This window comes from Pinus tabuliformis, chromosome 4_2 (assembly GCF_031772625.1).
Source record: "Pinus tabuliformis cultivar Carrire ecotype Pingquan chromosome 4_2, CPIR1, whole genome shotgun sequence".
Classification (NCBI taxonomy): Eukaryota; Viridiplantae; Streptophyta; class Pinopsida; order Pinales; family Pinaceae; genus Pinus; species Pinus tabuliformis.
In genome coordinates, this window is record NC_142304.1 from 260,257,715 (window position 1) to 260,278,647 (window position 20,933).

Here is a 20,933-nt window from a genome sequence, read left to right on the forward strand (position 1 = left end):
CACACCTAGATCATCTAATCAACCATAAGGTCAAACTAACCAACAAAATAGACTTGGTCAAACATGGTCAATTGCCTCCTAGTCTAGTCATAAGCCTGCCATTGAACTCGATTTGCTAGGGCAAGAAACTCAGTCTGCTCCTCCATCCATGAATTTCGGTCTTGCAGCTTGTCATGTCCCAAAAATTCGGTCCTTCTGATCCACACGTGTGAGGACTGCAGTAGTAAGAAAAATCACATGCGCAAGAGAGAGATAGAGCTTCTTCTTTTGGCTATCTTCGTCCTTCTTTCTTCCTTGATTCCTTCACTAGATGAACAAACGAATATTAGATTGATATATGAACTGAATTCCGCAGCTTGGAGGATGAGGTTGAATGCTTTATATAGTTTTTTGTAGGGCCGAATGGGTGCCTCTTGGATTGGGGCCGACTTCGCTTCTTTGGGGCCAGAAAATCTATTTTCTCAAAATTCAAATTTTCTTTTTAAAAAGGACATGAAGAACATGACTTAGAATTTATCTTTTGACAATAGCATGAAGAACATGCTTTACAAATACATCAATGACTAAAATAATAATTATGAAGACCGACCATAGCTACAAAATTCAACATAGAATTTAACATTTTTCTTCCATTTTGCATGAAATTTCTGAAATGAGGGTTTGTCATATACCATATTAAAAATTGTAATATCTTTTATGAACTCTTGTTTCTATGTATTTATGCAAAATTTGTCATCAAGAATGTTGATGTTTGTATCAGCAGAGAAGTATTTCTACATTGGCTAGGTGTCCAGCATGAAAGAATCATCCAAAGACTCATCAGGAAGCTTGCTAAATTTATTAAATTGTTTTTATGATTTTCCTAACTTAGGAAAAGAAAATTAATTAAGTTAATTAATTAATGTTGGCTATTGAGATGGGAAAACTAAGGAAATGTAATTTTAATTACAATAGTGAATTTGTTTTAAGTCCAACCTCTAATCTCAAGTGGGTTAGGATTTAATCCTAGCCATCCATCACTTCGAAGGTTAGGGTAAGGAATTTAGCTCAATGATAAATTATAAAAACAAAGTGATTTTCTCAAGGTTGGAGAGAAAAGAAGTCAAAAGAGAAAATTCGGAGGAGGAGAATGAGTGGAAGCTCTTCAGAAAGGAGGTTGTACAAATTTTTTACCATCAAAAATTTCTCAGAAGGTTGCATGTGACATGCAAGGAGGGATACAGCTCACACATGCTAAGCAAGTAGAGCATCTAGACCACACATCTGAGAGGGCTTGTTTCAACTGGCCCACACATACCGAGAGGATTTGCTTTAGCAAGGCTGCAGTTGTGGATTTGTGTGTGGGCCATGCAGTGCATCAAGGGTAAGGATAGGATTTTTGAAGGGCAGATTTGCTAGGTTTATTTGCTGTAAGTGCATCAATCAAATTAATTTTCCACTTTTCTTTATTCTATGGTAGCTAAGGTTAGGGTTTCATTCAAATCTGCATTTAATAATATTTTTGCACCTATATGTTGTTGTCCTATAGGCAGGGTTTGCATTATTAATGTTAAAAAGGCGAAATATACCATTTATAGCATATTTTACCGCTAAAAATAGGGTTGACGTCTGTGCATTTGCTGTCATTTTGTGAATTTTCAGCCATTAAAATTCACTTGTTTAGCTGTCCCTCGCTTACCTTCTTCAATAGCCTAAGGCCTTTGTTGATCTCATCCTTCACAGGCTATTTTCTTGCTGTTATATGTTATTGCATGCTACAATCTGCATATCAATGGAACCCTAACTTATAACAGCCTTCCTTAAGTTTACTAAGGTTGGTGGAAAGCGTATTTGAATGTCTGTAAATCCTATCTTGGCCTTCAAGGCTTCACCAATACTTACTTCCACAACCATTAAACTCCTATCACCCTTGAACCCTCCTGACGTGAAGATCTTTCTAGGTGATTTTATCTGCAAATTTTTGAAGAGCCATTTGGTTTGGAAACCCAAGGTCATCTAATTTCCAAGTGTTGCTAGGAAATCCTCCCTTGTGGGGATAACATACAACCACAAAACAGCAGAAGAAAGGCCATTGAGGTGACAGTGGTGGCTGATCTCTTTGTTGCCATAAGCCCTAGGTTGCCTAGTGAGGCTTTCCACTTAGGAAAAGAATATTAATTAAGTTAATTAATTAATGTTGGCTATTGAGATGGGAAAACTAAGGAAATGTAATTTTAATTACAATAGTGAATTTGTTTTAAGTCCAGCCTCTAATCTCAAGTGGGTTAGAACTTAGGATTTAATCCTAGCCATCCATCACTTCGAAGATTAGGGTAAGGAATTTAGCTCAATGATAAATTATAAAAACAGAGTGATTTTCTCAAGGTTGGAGAGAAAAGAAGTCAAAAGAGAAAATTCGGAGGAGGAGAATGAGTGGAAGCTCTTCAGAAAGGAGGTTGTACAAATTTTTTACCATCAAAAATTTCTCAGAAGGTCGCATGTGACATGCAAGGAGGGATACAGCTCACACATGCTAAGCAAGTAGAGCATCTAGACCACACATACTGAGAGCGCTTGTTTCAACTTTCAACTGGCCCACACATACCGAGAGGGTTTGCTTTAGCAATGCTGCAGTTGTGGAGTTGTGTGTGCGCCGTGCAGTGCATGAAGGGTGAGGATAGGATTTTTGAAGGGCAGATTTGCTAGGTTTATTTGCTGTAATAATTTCTGTAATTTTCTCTTTTGGCCAATTTCCCAGTAAGGGAGCCTCACTATTCTGAGAATAAAAAGTGAAGATGAATTGAAGGAATTTTCTGAGGGATTGATTTCTTGTATTTTTCTTTGCTATCTAAATTTTCCCGAGTTAAAAATTCTAGTGTATTTTTATTCAATAATTGCAACAACAAAAAATTATGGGTTATTAAAATTACTAAGAATTAAAATCATATTGGAATTTAGATATTTATAAAGAAACCATCAAAGGAACTAGTCTTTTTGAATCCTTCGACATTAAATCTCCTAAGAAGAAAGTTGCTATGGTTTCTAAGTGAAGTGAATTGTCTTCCACCGCACTATCCAAGGTCCTGTTATCTTGACCTCGCCCTATTGACTAAAGGCATTGGTCTAAGTGTATCAATCAAATTAAATTTTCCACTTTTCTTTATTCTATGGTAGCTAAGGTTAGGGTTTCATTCAAATCTGCATTTAATAATATTTTTGCACCTATCTGTTGTTGTCCTATAGGTAGGGTTCGCATTATCAATGTTAAAAAGGCAAAATATACCATTTATAGCATATTTTACCACTAAAAATAGGGTTGACATCTGTGCATTTGCTGTCATGTTGTGAATTTTCAGCCATTAAAATTCACTTGTTTAGCTGTCCCTCACTTACCTTCTTCAATAGCCTAAGCCCTTTGTTGATCGCATCCTTCACAAGCTATTTTCTTGCTGTTATATGTTATTGCATGCTACAATCTGCATATCATTGAAACCCTAACTTATAACAGCCTTCCTTTAGTTTACTTGTCACCACGGAACTTGTTTCAAATAGAGATTGCTGCCCTTTTAGAGAGTGTTCTTTTTCCTATTCCAAAATAGGTAGGGTTCGCATTATCAATGTTCAAAAGGCAAAATATACCATTTATAGCATATTTTACCACTAAAAATAGGGTTGACATCTGTGCATTTGCTGTCATGTTGTGAATTTTCAGCCATTAAAATTCACTTGTTTAGCTGTCCCTCACTTACCTTCTTCAATAGCCTAAGCCCTTTGTTGATCGCATCCTTCACAAGCTATTTTCTTGCTGTTATATGTTATTGCATGCTACAATCTGCATATCATTGAAACCCTAACTTATAACAGCCTTCCTTTAGTTTACTTGTCACCACGGAACTTGTTTCAAATAGAGATTGCTGCCCTTTTAGAGAGTGTTCTTTTTCCTATTCCAAAATAGATAGAACGAAAGAAGAGAAAAAGAAAATGTGTCAATTAGGGTGGAATCCTTCACCACTGAAATTGACAAGGAGAAAGGGGTCTTGAAACCCTTAGAGCTAATGCTCAAGAAACAAATGAGATAATCCACACTTGATCCAAAATGAATTCACCCCTCATATTTATAGATTTCCTAGAGGGGCCTCTTCTAAACTGATTGAGTAAACTTTACTCCAAGCCCCAATTTTGGGCTTCTTCGCCCCGTTGTCCCAAAACTTGCCCAACAATGGGAATTTTGGGGTTTTTCCCCTTTACGGAGGACTATATCCTACGAGGATTGATAAGATATTTCATCCCGTAGGCAATTATATTCCCAGGAACATTACAAAAGCATAAAGATTAACTCATTATTGAGGAGTTTTCACAAAAAGGACAGCATTAACAACACTGAGACCTTTAACCCTGTGAATAGGATGGGCTCAATTCAGATAATATTATATATTATCACTTCACTAAATTGGGAGGTTCATGAGATGGATGTCAATGTGTCTTTCTCTATGGAGACCTTCACGAAGAGATCTACATGCATTGACCGCCAAAAATTATTGAAGATGGGACTACACCATCAATTTGCAAACTCAAGAAATCTCTATATGGAGTAAATGAGGCACCTCCATACCTTCTTTCTTGGAGGTCAAATATCTCACCACAAGGTTGTGTATGACTTCTACATTCACCATCAAGATTATCAAATCTTCATTATTGTGCTTTGTGTTGATGATTTGAGAATGACTCACAACTTGCCTTTCCTTACTAAAAAACTAAAGCTATGTAACGAACAAAGTTCGTATACTCAGAGGAATGCTCTAATACCAATGTAACAAACAAAGTTCATATACGTAATAGGAATACTCAGAAGATCTGGTATATGTAAATGTTCATGATAGGATAGTAATATATTAATATATAAATGTACAGGAGATGATTACAATTGAGGGTGAGGGCTTGTTTATAGACCTAGGCAAGTACCTCTTCACAAAAGGTCAAGTTGTTAGAGACATGCCTATTCACTACTAATTAATTATTATTAATTATTATTATCCTCGGACTTTCTTATAGAGGTCGAGACAGACGGAGGCTGCTGGAGGCGATTCAAACTTCCCGCGCTTGACTGGTTCTGCTCCCCAGGCTCTGCCTGGCAGGCTGCCGCCAGTCGCTGCCTTCCTCCCTCCTGCGCGCTGCGCTTCCATCCTCGGGCCTCCTGCCCGGCCCTACGCTGGGGCCCATTCCCTGATCTCGCCCTTTTGAGCTGGCTTCTCAGTCTTGAATGGCTGGGAACGCCCCCCCCCCCCCGATCCAGAGAACCATGCAGAGCTCTTCGCTTCCCTGATCCCTGATATTGCCTCTGCAAAAACTCGTCCCTCTGTCTCTAAGTTTATCAAGAAACTGGATGAAATCCCCGAGGTATCTCTCCCTCCATCTCTGCCAAGGAAATCTGCAATCACCCTCGCTGAAAGAGGTCTCGTAGGTCAGTTCACTGGCCTCTGGCCTTCTCCAAGATCAGTCCAAAAATGGGTGGAGCGCAACTGGATCGCAATGACACAAGGGAAAATAGCCATCAGATTTTGTGGAAGGGGCTATTATACATTCATCTTCGAAACAAAAGAGGACAGGAATCTCATATTTAGAAACGGCCCCTACTTCATGGACTCAAGAGGCCTCTATCTGAACAGATGGACTCCAGACTTCGATCCGGAAATGGACATCCCAAACGCAGTTCCGGTCTGGGTCCGCCTCCCACACCTGCCGCTCCACTGTTGGGGGGACGAATCAGTAAAGGCAATAGGGAATGCAGTCGGCAAATATATCGACAGATCCGAGCCAAGGGAGAACATGCATGCGTGCGCCAGGATTTGTGTAGAAGTAGATCTTGGGAAAGGCCTGCCGGAAGCCATCAAGATCAAGGTCGACCAATGGACGCACATCCAACAGCTGGACTACGAGCAACTGCCCTTCAAATGCAAGGTATGTCACGAATACGGACACTTTGCAAATAGATGTAGCAAATCAAAATCAAATGAATCCATTGAAAATGAAGAATCTCCGGATGGCCAATGGGAACAAGTAAAAAAGAAAAAATCTTCTTCCTCTCAAGGGCCCAGCTCTAAGCCCTCCCTGGAAAACCCCCCCCCTCCCTCCCCTCCCCCACCCAGCTCAGCTCCCTCTTTTCCCTCCACCTCCAACCCTTTTGAATCCTTGGAAGTTGAAGATCCCTCTTCTCCTCCCCCTTCCCCTCGCAACAACTCATTAGCTGTCATCTCCTCACCTTCGATCCCTCTGCCCTCCCCTCCTCCAACAATAGAGAGAATACTCACCAGAAATAAACTGAAAGAAACCAGTCTTCCCTTAGATCCCCCAAGAAAGGCAGGTAGAAAGTCAAACAAGGAACTTAGAGACGAGGCAGCAGCAAAAGAAATGGCTACTGGAGCACAGCAACCAATGGACTCCTATCTAGACAGGCAAAAAGGAAGTGGGGAAAAAACCAAGGAGAGAAGCGGGACTCACCCAAAAACTGGTAAATGATGAATCTGGTCTCTTGGAACTGTAGGGGGATGGGCTCCTCCTTAAAAATAAATGCAGTTCGTGACTTAATAAATCAGGAGCAGCCAGACATTGTCCTCATCCAGGAGACCAAAATCTCAGACCAAGATTTTCAAAAACAAGTTAAACGATTCAAAAATTTTGAAGGTTACTCAATAGGATCAGAAGGAGCATCAGGAGGTATAGGAACACTCTGGAACAAGAATAAATGGACTCACATCAACCTCCAATCTTGCAATTGGTGGATAAGAACAGAACTCAGAAACAAAGCCTCTCAAGAAGTCTACAGCATATACAACATCTACGCTCCAAACCATTACAGGGACAAATCAACGTGTTGGGACTCACTATCCTTAGAATTACAGTCCTCCCACGACAGTAACATAATTCTGGGAGGAGATCTGAATCTCATAAGAAATGTGGATGAAAAGTTAGGAGGAAACTTTCATTCGGACCCCTCAAGAGAGGCGCTGGAGGCTATAATCCAGTCTCATAATCTCATTGACATACCTCCCTTCAACGGGAAATACACATGGAGTAACAAAAGAACAGGCTGCCACAATATCAAAGAGAGGTTAGACAGATTTCTCGTGCAGGAAAGAATCGCAGCAAGCTTCTCTACCATCAAGAGCAAAATCATTCAAGCTTCGGCCTCTGATCACAAACCTGTGGTGATGAACATGGAAAAAGGGAGAAATCTGGGGCCCCTCCCCTTCAAATACAATAAAATATGGGATTATAAAGAAGACTTTCGCTCCCTCGTTCAAAATCAGTGGGCAAAGGAAGTGTGGGGATCGCCTTACTACGTCTGGGAAACCAAATTAAAATCCCTAAGAGTAGTCATTAAACAATGGGCCAAGGAATACGCTGCAATGGAGAAGAGGAAAAAAATGGATCTGCATACGCAAATGGAGCAGTGGAACAAAGAAAAGGAGAACAGCCAACCCACAAACGAAGATATAATCCATGAAAATGAAATGTACAGGGAGCTATATAGACAAAATCGAGCTGAGGAAGAGGAACAAAGGCAGAAATCGAGGTGCCTATGGCTGAGGGCGGGCGACAAAAATACCTCCTTCTTCCACAACAACATAAAGCTCAGGCGCGCCGGGAATCAGATAGATAAAATTGAGGCAGAAGGGCATGAGTACAGCGACCAAGATGAAATTAAGGAGGCGGCTTTCAACCACTTTAAATCTCTTCTAGCAGCAGCCCCTCAGCAGTCGGACAGCTCTGACTTCCTTAGCGCAGTTGAGAACAAAATCTCAGACCCTCAAAACAGAGATCTGGATCAGGAGGTCACAGAAGAGGAAATTAGGGAGGCAGCATTTAGTATGCAACAGGACAAGGCTCCGGGCCCTGATGGTTTTACGGTGGCCTTTTACCGAAACCATTGGGACACAATCAAAAAAGACTTTGTGCGGATGGTCAAAAACGTTTTTAAAAATCACAAGATGGGAGACAACACAAAATCCTCACATCTAGCTCTCATCCCTAAGGACGTTAACCCTCGTTCTTTCGACCGCTTCCGGCCAATTTCCCTTTGTAATGTTTCCTACAAGATAGTAACCAAAATTCTAGCCAATAGGCTCAAAAAGCTCCTTCCTTATTTAATCTCAGAGAACCAAGGGGGATTTGTTCCCCACAGGCAAATCACAGATAATGTCATACTTATTCAAGAGGCAATTCACAGCAGCATCAGCAGGAAGGAACGAGGAATGATAATCAAACTTGATATGGCAAACGCTTTCGATAGAGTCGACCACCACTTCCTAACTGCAGTTCTCAAAAAGTTCGGGATTTCAAACAACTTCATAAGCACCATCTCTGGTTGTATCTCCAACCCTTGGACTGCCCCTCTGATTAATGGTCGCCCAAGCAGGTATTTTAGAAGCACCAGGGGATTGAGGCAAGGCTGCCCTCTCTCCCCTTTCTTATACATCATAATGGCGGAAACTCTGAGTATTCACTTAGAAAAACTCCGCAAGCAAAAAGAGATCACTGGAATTGGTATAGAAAGAGGGACTAAAGAGATTAATCATTCGCTCTTCGCGGATGATACCCTTCTCATTGGGGGAGCCTCAAGCCTAATGGCAAAAAGATTCAAGAAAGTCTTGGATGCCTTCCTAGCTGCCTCTGGAGGGATGCTGAATAACAAAAAATGCAAGATCTATACCTGGAATGTCCCTGAACAAATAAGGCAAAGAATCTCTCTGATTCTGGACATTCCAATGCAGAGGAACTGGAGTTATTTCTCTTATCTTGGTCTGCCTTTAGCCAAAGAAACAGTTAAGGCTGAGATATGGGCCAAACACATAGAAAAGATGAGAGGTCTCCTTCAAAGTTGGGGAGTTTCTTGGCTAAACCTGGCTGGTAGATCGACCCTTATAAAGGCTGTTCTCTCTGCTCTCCCCATCTACCAATATGCGGTCACTTTGGCTCCCGCCAGCACACATAAGCACATGGAATTATTAATGAGAAGTTTTCTCTGGCAGGGGGGAAAGCAAGAATCCAAGAAATTTAGCCTTGTCAAATGGGAACAAGTCATCCTTCCCTATGACAAAGGTGGGCTCGCCATCAAAATTCCGAGCTTCTCCAACCGGGCTATGGGCTTTAAACTAATTTGGAGAATCCTCACCGGCAAAGGCTCTTGGTGGGTGGAAGTATTGAAGAGGAAATATCTGAATGGACCAAATTTTAATCTTCTTTCCGAAACAATAGCTGAAAGATCTTGCACCCCTGTTTGGAAGCTAATTAAAAAAGTCCTTCCTCAGTTCAGAGAGAACATTTCCAAAGTGCCTGGAAGCGGCCAGGAGGTCAATATCTGGACTGATAGAATCATGGGCGCCAGACCAAGAATCCACAACCAAAATCTCAGGCCTCTGCACATCTGGATGGAAGCTAAAAACTTAACCTCCTTGTATGATATTTCAACTTGGGACCGAAACACCTGGCAGGGCTGGAAGGACCTTCAAATCCCCAATGAACTCAGAGAACTATGGCTTAATCTTAAGGTCTCCCTCACAGGCGCAACACCCACCAACAGAGGGGCTGAAGATAGGTATATATGGGACCCAAGCGGTGGGAAATTCACTGTCAGAGATGGTTACAAATTCCTCCAGGCATCCACTTCGACAGCCAAATGGAACCTCTTCACAACTGTTTGGAAATCAGAATGCATTCCAAAGGTCAAACATTTCAATTGGACTCTCCTCAAAGGAAAGGTGCTTACCGCTGAAAATCTAAGGAAAAGAGGGATCTTGGGGCCATCAATATGCTGCTTTTGTCGCGCTGAGGAGGAGAGCAGCCATCATCTATTCTTCCACTGCCCCCTCGCTCAAAGTTGTTGGACTCAGATAGTCAGACCAATGAAAATTGAAGAGACTTTTGATCAGCTATCCTCCCTTCAAAAAAACTGGGTAAAATGTTATCCTTATTCTAAGAAAGGTAAAAACAATATCACCCGTATGTGGAAATGCATCCCAGCTACCCTTAGTTGGCAAATCTGGTTAGCTAGGAATAACTGTATTTTTAATGACAAGAAGCCCAACCTTGTCCGCATACTGGCAAAAACAACAGCGCTCATATCTGAAACAATAAGTGCAAACTTGGTAGCTCCTCCAGACCAATCAAGCTGGCACAAAGAAGAGATGGAATGGTATAACAAATTCAGCATCAATCACAGCAACAATCAACTAGCACACCCCAAAGCTAGCACGAGAAGAATACACTGGAAGCTCAAAGGCACAAGGGAAGAAGTAAGTCAATGGATCCTAGATTAGAATCGCCCTACTTTGCATTTCGACGGGGCCTCCAAAAATAACCCGAGGGAAGCTGGAGCAGGGGATATCATAAAGGACAACCATGGCAAAACTCTGGTAAGCTACAAATGGGGTTTGGGCCAAATGTCCAACAACCTGACTGAAGCTTACAGCCTCTACTTAGGCACCCTCATTCTGAACCGGCTGAGAATCAGGAATCCAATAATAGTGGGAGACTCGGCCATCGTCATTGCGGCTATGGTGGCGGGAATAGAATTTAAAAAAGAGGCCCTTAATAATGTAAAGCTCAGGATTGAGGATAATGTCAAAGAAATGGGAGACACGACTTTCAAACACGTTCTAAGAGACAACAACACTGAAGCGGACCATTACGCCACTAAGGCATCCAACAGACAGATCGGCCAAGTTAAAGAAAATGATCTCATATATGAAAAACCAGTCCCGTAGTCGGCTTAGTTGCCTGTCAAACTCTCCGACCAGTCATTCCAGCATCCATTCGACCTTTTGTCTTATCATTCCCCACCCTCCTTCTTGTGATCTCTGGCCAAAATCAGTCAAGTCACACGCTGCACGCCAGGCTTTGAATTTCGCGCTGAGGAGAGCAGCCATCATCTATTCTTCCACTGCCCCCTCGCTCAAAGTTGTTGGACTCAGATAGTCAGACCAATGAAAATTGAAGAGACTTTTGATCAGCTATCCTCCCTTCAAAAAAACTGGGTAAAATGTTATCCTTATTCTAAGAAAGGTAAAAACAATATCACCCGTATGTGGAAATGCATCCCAGCTACCCTTAGTTGGAAAATCTGGTTAGCTAGGAATAACTGTATTTTTAATGACAAGAAGCCCAACCTTGTCCGCATACTGGCAAAAACAACAGCGCTCATATCTGAAACAATAAGTGCAAACTTGGTAGCTCCTCCAGACCAATCAAGCTGGCACAAAGAAGAGATGGAATGGTATAACAAATTCAGCATCAATCACAGCAACAATCAACTAGCACACCCCAAAGCTAGCACGAGAAGAATACACTGGAAGCTCAGAGGCACAAGGGAAGAAGTAAGTCAATGGATCCTAGATCAGAATCGCCCTACTTTGCATTTCGACGGGGCCTCCAAAAATAACCCGGGGGAAGCTGGAGCAGGGGGTATCATAAAGGACAGCCATGGCAAAACTCTGGTAAGCTACGAATGGGGTTTGGGCCAAATGTCCAACAACCTGGCTGAAGCTTACAGCCTCTACTTAGGCACCCTCATTCTGAACCGGCTGAGAATCAGGAATCCAATAATAGTGGGAGACTCGGCCATCGTCATTGCAGCTATGGTGGCGGGAACAGAATTTAAAAAAGAGGCCCTTAATAATGTAAAGCTCAGGATTGAGGATAATGTCAAAGAAATGGGAGACACGACTTTCAAACACGTTCTAAGAGACAACAACACTGAAGCGGACCATTACGCCACTAAGGCATCCAACAGACAGATCGGCCAAGTTAAAGAAAATGATCTCATATATGAAAAACCAGTCCCGTAGTCGGCTTAGTTGCCTGTCAAACTCTCCGACCAGTCATTCCAGCATCCATTCGACCTTTTGTCTTATCATTCCCCACCCTCCTTCTTGTGATCTCTGGCCAAAATCAGTCAAGTCGCACGCTGCACGCCAGGCTTTGAATTTCGATCCCCCCTTCTCCATGCCCACCTCTCAACATTTTTGGTCCGATCACAGGATCTCGATATCCCAGCTTTCTCGTGACTCTCCCATGCAGAATTTAGGTAGAAGTCTTTTCACGATCTCCTTAGACTGCTGCAAAGATTTTAAGCTGGTGGCTAATCCTAGCCAGATCACTGAGCTTATGTCGCATCCTCGGCCCGCTCACCCTCCCACTCCGCTCTATATATTCACCAATCCTTCTCTCTACGAGCACATCAGAAACACGTCCCTTTCTTCGCAGGAGAGTAAAGGTTCTATTCCTGGCATTCAGCTCAAGAAGTTCGGCATCAAGAGAGGCCGCTATCCGTTCAAATCGGTTGTGAGATCGTTCTCAAAAGCTCCTAGGGAAGTTAGCAATCTCCAAGATCGGAATATCGCCTTCAGCTCGGCTGCTCCTCTCCTCCTCGACAGTTTGGTAAAACTCTGTGCCTGGTTCTCCATTTTAAGTGTGATTTCTCCCCTGCTCTGTTCCTTCTTCGTAGCATTTTCCCTCTTTCGTGCAGGTCTCCTTCCTCTTCACCCCAGCTCCTTTTCCCTGTTCCCGCTCTGCATCCATATCAGTTCCCTGGAAATGGCAGAGATCCCGGAAAACAGAGAGCATACTGAGGCTCCGGAAAATCGAGAGATGCCCGAGAATCCTCTGGACAGAGTGCTTGGAAACGGCAACTGCACGCTGTGTAAAGCCCATTGCTTTATGATTGCAAGGTTTGTCAAACATTTCAACGAGCTCAAAGAGGACTTTCAGGCAGATAGCAGATCAAAGAGAAAGAAACTGGAAAAACACAAGGCAGAGATAGAAAGCCTAAAGGAAAAATGCAAACACATGGAGGAGGCAATCACCCACATCAAATCCATCACTCAGAGTATGCAAGCTGAGACTTCAACCAGAGCAAGCGTCAAGAAAGAACCCCAGATTGATGACTCTGTCAATCAGCTCTAGTAATCTAACTAATGACTAGCAAATTTTGTCTTCTCGCAGGTCTGTTTGTAAGGCTATACAGCCGTTTTCTTTTCCAATCTACACTACTCAAGTTTGTCTATAAGAAGTCAGGGTCTGCGAACCCATTTTGGACTTCTCTTTATCTACTTCCATCCACTTATGTAACTGGATTTGGCTCCAAGCAGTTTTATAATATATAAGTACCCGATCATGTTAAAAATAAAAAAAATTATTATTATTATTATTTATATCTATTTTAATCATAACATTACCTCCCTCTTCAAAAATACCTTTCCTCAAAGCTTATCACTGACAAGGCATGTCATCTGTTTCTTGTCTTGTAAATTGTTCGCGTCTTTTACGAATTCTTGGAGTTGTCATCTTCGTTGATAGAAGATGATAGGATCCTCTTAGTGATCAACAAAATTGTTGCACTAAGAAGGAATCGAGCCATCCAAAATTAATCTTTTGTGGAATATGGCAATTAATTGATGGTTGGGATAATTTATTATCGTCAGTCTGGATTGTGTCAACATCATTATTCTTCAGAACATGACTTTGTTGCTTTTGTTTTGAATGATACAGATACGCAAACTAATTGGAATGTCTGCTCTTGTGGTTCAGATGTCGATAAGGAGTACTGGCGATTTGATTTTCCCTTATCACTTGTTTGGCAATTTCAATTTCCTGATTTACTTTAGGTGTCGACGTTGTTGAGTTGGTTACAGAACCTTCGCTTGGAATGTTCATTGTCTGAACTGCAACATCTGAGTGTTTTTTCTCCAACTGGTTTATCCTCTTCTTGAGTTGTGATATTGACTGGCTCGGTATTCGTTCCTTTATTTTCAACTGGGACTGTTATGACTGGAAATTTCAATACTTCTTCTTTTAGAAACTTTTTGTCACTTTTAAGCTTCTTTAATTGTGTAAGAAGGTTTTGATTATGATTCCTTAAACGTGAAAGTTCTTCTTTTTCTAAATTGTTGACTTTATCTTTAGTATTCTTCTCTTCATCTTTTAAACTTTCGATTTGTTCTAATAAATTTTTATTAAGGTTCTTTAAACGTAAATTTTGCTCTTCTTGTTCTGATGGGTGCTTATTGAGTTCCTTCTTTGTGACCTTAGTCTTCTTCACTTGTGCAAGTAATTTTTCAATGTGTTCCTTGAGAAGAGAAATTTCTTCATCCTTTTCCATTACTTCCTTGTAATGCATATTTGCAAGATCTTTATATTCCTGTTGTAATGCTTTCTTGCTTTGCTGAAATTTGGCTATTTTGTCTTTCTCTTGATCTTCCAGCTGCAATTTCTCGGTACACTGGATTACATCGTTTTGTAGGAGTGATGATGGGCATTCAACTTGCAATTTGGATTCTGTTTTCTTCATTTCCTTATTAAAATATGCATGTTGTCACCTAAATATTGTCATTAATTGTTCTATATCTCTTGCTAACGATTGTTTTTGTGCATCACTTAGATATTTGACTAAAGTAAAAGTTTTGTAACATTTTGTGCAAACCACATTTTGATTTCTAAATGACTCTTGACAATTAGAATATCCCTTTGAACAAAAAGGACATTTTGAAAAGAAACCACTATTTCTTGTGGACGCCATCTTTTGTTTTTTCTTCTCTTATTTTATCTCCTTGATTATTTACTTATATATATAGACTTTATAACATTCATTGATATATATCACTCCTCTTTTATTATTTTTAATTTTTTTTAATGAGTTTTGAGAATATAAAAATATGTTCTCTTTTTATTTTATAAAATTTTGTCTAATCCTTTCTCTTCACACAATTATCACTTCTTAAATTTCTTTTAATATGTATATAACTTTGAGATACTCCTCTTTTTTCCTTTAAAAGAACCTCAAATACTTTTAACCCTTTTTTTAATGACTTTTAAGATTATAAAATATACCTTTTCAATATGTACTTTGAATTATTTTTTTTAAACCTTTAATTGAATTATAGTTTACCTTTAATTCTTTCCTATAAATTTAGGCAAACTCAAAATTTCCCTTTTCGACTTTCGATGTACAGATATCATACAAACGCGTCCAATGGTAGTATGAATGCTTTGTATGAACGCGATGTTTCGAATTTTAATTGATGGCAGTATAGTGTGGTGTCGTACAGCGTACAGAAGGGCTTGGCGGCAGGATGCAGACAGGGTAACACCAAGGTATCCGTAGCAACAGGGAATTAAGGTTCTTCTCAAGAGCTTGTTTGTAGGATGAAATCCAACGACCGTAAGACAGCATTGTCAAGAGCTGGAGATGGATAATGCGGTGGTAGCGACAACTATACTACAGTTGCGGTTGGACGTTTGAACGGTAGTTGCGCGGACATCGGAAGTGGTGGCAGCTGCAACAGTGGACACAACGTACAGCAGATGGACTCAATGTTGGCAACAGGGTTTTATCAACCAAGTCGGGGATAACTGTGAGGATCGTAGGCAATTGGTTGTTGTTTGGGCTACAGACGGCGGTGGTGGCCACTGGTTTCAGTTTGGTCAACGATAGCAGCGAATGTCGTGAGCGGTTGGTTAGCAACCTCACCTGCTTCAATTTTAATATTTTTTTTATTTTTAATTTTTGTATTTTTATATTTTTTTTGTAGTATTTTTTTTAATATAACCCTATTTTTTATAGTCCCATTTTGTATTTGACTTTTTATTTTTTCAATATATATATCGACTTTTTTTTTTTTACAATGGCAAAAGACCTAATGGCAAATCCAACAGAATGGAGAACCTTAAACTATGTAGCGAAGCGCTTGAATTGTGACGACAAGAAGGTTGACAAAAATTGATGGCCAAAGGCCGGATCAGACAAAGCTTTGTGCAGCAGTTGAGTGGCTAGAGGATTGAACAGCGCTGATACCAATGTAACGAATAAATTTCGTATACGTAACAAGAATACTCAGAAGATCTGGTATATGTAAATGTCCATGATAGGTAGTGATATATTAATATAGAAATGTACAGGAGATGATTACAATTGAGGGTGAGGGCTTGCTTATATGCCTAGGCAAGTACCTCTTCACAAAAGGTCATGTCTTTAGAGACATGCCTATTCACTACTAATTAATTATTATTCATTATTATTATTATTTATATTATTTATATATATTTTATTCATAACAAGCTACCACTTTGGGACTCTTTTGAGGCAGTTACTTTGGGCTTAGATGACTAATTTGGGCTTATTCCACTACTTTCAAGTTTCTAGGCCTCCAAATCACTCAAACCTTCTCATGCATATCACTCTCCCAATCTTAGTATACAACACTTCAAGATTGAGGATTGCAAACCTATCCACACCCATCTTGCTTCTGGGATGAAATCTCATGCCATTTGTTTGTCTCTCTTAGTTGATGCTACTATCTATCAATCTCTAGTAGGTGGTCTACTCTACCTTACTCATACTTGACCAAACACAGCCTTCATTGTCAACACATGCATGAAATATATGGAAGAGCATGTGCATCAAATAAATTCAGGCTTTGGGCCTCTCCTCCACAAAGGCCAAATATGCTAGCATCGTTATTGGTGGGAAGAACCTTCCATGGATGCAGATGATTCTACCTCGCCACCCTATTTTGTGACAATAAAATCACCATTCAGCTTGTTCATAATCCTGCGGATCTTCAGGAAACTAAGCACATTGAAATCTGGATACACTACATTCAGCCTATGTCACAAGGGTCGTCGAACTTTAACCCTGAGGTTCGAATTTTGGCGAACCTTAAAAAAATTTTGAGGTTTGGCGAACCTCATAGCCATTGACCAAGTCCAAAGATCAAAACTCATAACTTCAAGTCACAACTCAAGCCTGTAATTTATCCTTGCAGTTTCCATGTCCGTGATAACATTTTTGATGCTTACTGATGTAGATTTCTTACAATTTTATCCTATATATATATACAAACCTAAAGGCGAACCTCATCAAAAAGTTCGAACTCAAACCGAACCTAATCATTGTCGAACCCGAACTCGAACCCGAACCATGTGACATTGCATTCAGCAACTATTTCTCAAGGACAGCTTGTGCCTATCGTTGTACCTTCAGAAAACCAGCTAACCAACATTTTCACACAGCTCTTCCAGAGGGCACCTTCACCACCTTGTAGAATCACATTGGTATGGGAGATTTTCCATGAAGGGGGGACATATGTAATGTCTTCTCTCTAAGGCCCAATGTTCAAAATGGTGGGGGGGGGAGTTGAAAATATGGGTGTAATCTTCAACTCCAGAAAAGGCAACTTCCTATAGCATTATTATTATATTTGTAGGTTTGGCTGACCTGGTACATGTAGGCTCCAAACCCTATCAAGAAAGTGCCCTACTATTTATACAGCCATTCTCATTTGCATTTCTCATTTCAAGTAAGTCATTAATTCTTCTAATAAAGTGAATTGCCCAAGAAACCTATCAAGTATTGCACTCTCTCTTATGCTTGGTTTTCTCTCTCTATAGCACAATTGTTCCTGAGTTGTTTTCTCTCTCGAGTGTTGCATTTCTCTTGTGTGATATCCCTTTTAGAGTTGAACTGCCCTAGTGCTGGTTATTTCTCACTTTATCGCAGAATTAGATTGTGTTTTGCTTCCAAACGATTCTCTCTTTATGTCTCATGAATCTCTCAACATTCAATTAAGAACTAAGAACCATAAATAACAGGACCTTTTTCTTCATTCTTTGTAGGGTCACAACAAAATGAATAGTACTCGATGTTGAAACTTGTAGCGGCCAATTCCAAGTCAACTCATGGAAAACAGTCTAAAACAACGCTTCAGAAAACAATCTTGAATCCCACAAAATTCTTCAAAAATGAGCTTGAAAAAACCTCAAATCCATCAATGTTTCCAGTTCTAAATTTTTTAATTCAAAACTTCTTGATTAAATCTGCTTACATTACACTGATCAAACATGACTGTAAAACTGAAAAGGCACTGTATACCTGTAATTTTCACTTTCAACACTAAAACTGGGCACAATAATTAGAACTTGAAACTCACAAACTGTGTACATATGGATGGTAGCAAATCTGGAATCTAAGAGTGGAACATAAATAAATGGAATTAAATGACATTTCATTCTTCCTGTTTTTCAGATTTCTAAGTAGGATAAAAATTTTAACAACATTGAAAGTATATATATGAGCACTAACAATTTAACATCGTTATGGGCAAATCATTCATGTTGTCAGATGCTTCTAACCATTTTACAGAATGCATACAAGATATTCATATTACAGGTACTATATCCTATAGTGGTGATACCCATTACGGATACCGCAGGGTCTCATTTGGCCATATATAGCACCTGCAGATATATTCTTCTTACAAGCTTAGAGTAATTTTATGTGTATGTATAGGATTCATTAAAGTTCAAAGAAATAAGGTATGAAAAATATGGTTACAGGTTCATTACAGAGAAGGACACGGAACTGGACACACAGTAGCCATTTCAACCAGTCCTACAGCTGAATGGCGAATATTCACATTGCAAGAAAATTCACTGAATAATTATCTGAAGAGTAATAGCAAGTAGAGAAACAAATGAAAGGATGGGGAACATGCAGGCATCAATCTCACTAGGAGCTTATTTTGGTCTATATAAGCCATCTCTTCCTGCTATTAGGTTCAGTAAAATGTGTGTAAGTTCTCACTATTCTGTGGAAATGTTCTTAGTACCTGTATGAGTTAGCAAACACTCCCACAGATGCGATGCTCTGGAAACTGATAGGGTTTTCTGATCTGAAGAAAGATGTTCATCACAATCTTCAGCATCATCATCCAAATCAACTTTGCGATTATTCGACTCCTGAAGCTTTTCTAACTCTTGGTGCAAGTAAGCCTTCGTACAAAGATGAATGATACATGCTCATTTAGAAAACAGCACTCCGCAAAACTAGTGCATGATATAACCATGATGAATCAGTGATACAGTTTTAATCAATCTTGCAATATACAACCTAATCATCGCCTGCTACATTTACTCATGAACATCCCTTGCCAATCAACAACTCATTACCTCTTCAGCAGAAAGAGCACGAAATTCTGCAGTCATGTCATGAGCTAAGCTGGACCATAACGCTTGTCTCTGCACAGCTGCTCCTGTACTTTCTAAGAAGCGCTTCCGTTCAAGTGCTATCCTAGCCTGAAGCATGAAACATATGGCATGCACAATAGTATATCATTAATCTAAGTCATCCCTGCACACATTGAACATAGGAGAGATACAGCAAAGAATGTGTATTTCTTTGCAGATAAACCAAACTACTTATATATATATTATGACATTGTGACCATAGTAGATATTACATCAAGTCATAAGTAAATCTCCAAGGGATAAATGACATTTACTCAGTAGGTTTCAAATTCTAAATAAGATAAATTAATACACAGCAGTGATTAAGATAAGATGAGATATACAACAATAAAAAAAATTATCCACAAGTGAACAAAAGAATGGGTCAATAGGACTAGGGAATATAGCTAGTCACATACATAATGTGGGAGTGCCCAGACTACTCCCGAGATATAATAGATAAAGAGATACAAGTGAAATTACAGAAAGAGTATAAAAAGTGTGACCCAAAATGGTAGACCCCAGAAGAAAGAGAGAAAGTCACTGCACCAAATAAGATATAGAGGTAAATAAACAGGAGAGAACAGAAGCATCTCCATGTATATCAATCACATGAGGGAACCAATGCAAATCCCGATAAGGTCCTTCAGGAAGTGGCCAGGACTGGGAGGGGTTCATTGGGAAATTTTAAGAGGAGCTCAAACATGGTCAATCCAAGCTCTCCTAACTGTTAATTTTCTTAAAACCCAGCTATCTAATTTGTGAATTTTACCAAGTAAAGAACTGAAATCCGAACTTTAACTTTTAACCCACAAATATACTGAGATTTCTAACTAGCATGCAGTGGAAACAAAAGGAATAGATGAAGACAAACACATCATAAAAACTGTGCACAATAAATTTTACCCAGGAAACCCCAACTGGGGAAAACCTGCAAACTGTGTGTTCTCTTTATTTTCTTCAGCAATAGCAAATTACATAAGGAAGGATAAAACTTCCCTTCACTCAGAAAATGCCCAGCAAACTTCTGTGCACAAGATAAACTATGTCAAATCCAACTCGGCCTCCCTCTTCTGCGGGATGCAAGTTCCATACAATCTCATACAGCCTTCTGCACAACTGTTCCCCCCCCCCAAATCCGCTCCCAAAGCAACTGCTCTACGCAAGCCTACTCGCTCAGCTGGTGGAAACACAAATTTGAAGGTGATGACGGCTGTACAACCTGTTTTCTCTAGCTGGATCAGGGCTGGAGCCTTCCAGCTTCACTCCATCAACCTGTTTGTACATCAACCCATAATCCATTGTGCCTCTGAGGTATTTGAGAATATGTTTAGTAACAAACCAGTGTACTCTAGTAGGCTCTACCATGAACTGACTTAATTAGTTCACTGCATAGCAAATGTTTGGCCATGTGTTCACCAAATACATCAACGACCCGATAAGTTGCCTGTAGAGAGTGGCATCAACTCGCTCTGCTTTGCTAGCGTCTATCTTCCTCTAGTTTGTCACCAGAGGCGTGGCCATGGGCCTGCAATCCTGCATGCAAAACCTCTTGAGAATCTCAAGAGCGTACTTGCCCTGTCCCAAGAAAATATGTCCATCTCCCTACCAAACCTCCAACCCAAGGAAACAGTGCACGAGCCCTATATCCTTCATGTCAAACTTTGTTGCAAGATCCTTCTTGCAATCACTGATGAGCTTCTCGTCCCCTATCAATATGAGATCGTCTATGTACAACACAAGAATGAGAGGTTGCCCCCCAACCATAATGTAGTAAAGGTTAGGGTCAGCTTCACTCTTGGTGAAGCCCAATCCTAGAAGATAGTTCTCAATGTGAGAGTAACACATTCGTAGGGCTTGCTTGAGCCCATATAAAGCTCTTTTGAGCCTGCACACAT

At 40.3% G+C, this 20,933-nt stretch overlaps 1 protein-coding gene across 1 annotated transcript in view; it reads right to left on the reverse strand.

The window, feature by feature from the left end:
- Positions 1–20,933, reverse strand: part of LOC149168978 (AUGMIN subunit 6-like) — a 308,104-nt gene that overhangs the window by 207,354 nt on the left and 79,817 nt on the right. Inside the window, exons 5-6 of the mRNA XM_089428499.1 lie at positions 18,979–19,104; positions 18,639–18,801 (exon numbers count right to left, since the gene is read on the reverse strand). Coding sequence (XP_089284625.1) covers positions 18,639–18,801; positions 18,979–19,104 — 289 coding nt within the window. The remainder of the gene's footprint in view (positions 1–18,638; positions 18,802–18,978; positions 19,105–20,933) is intronic.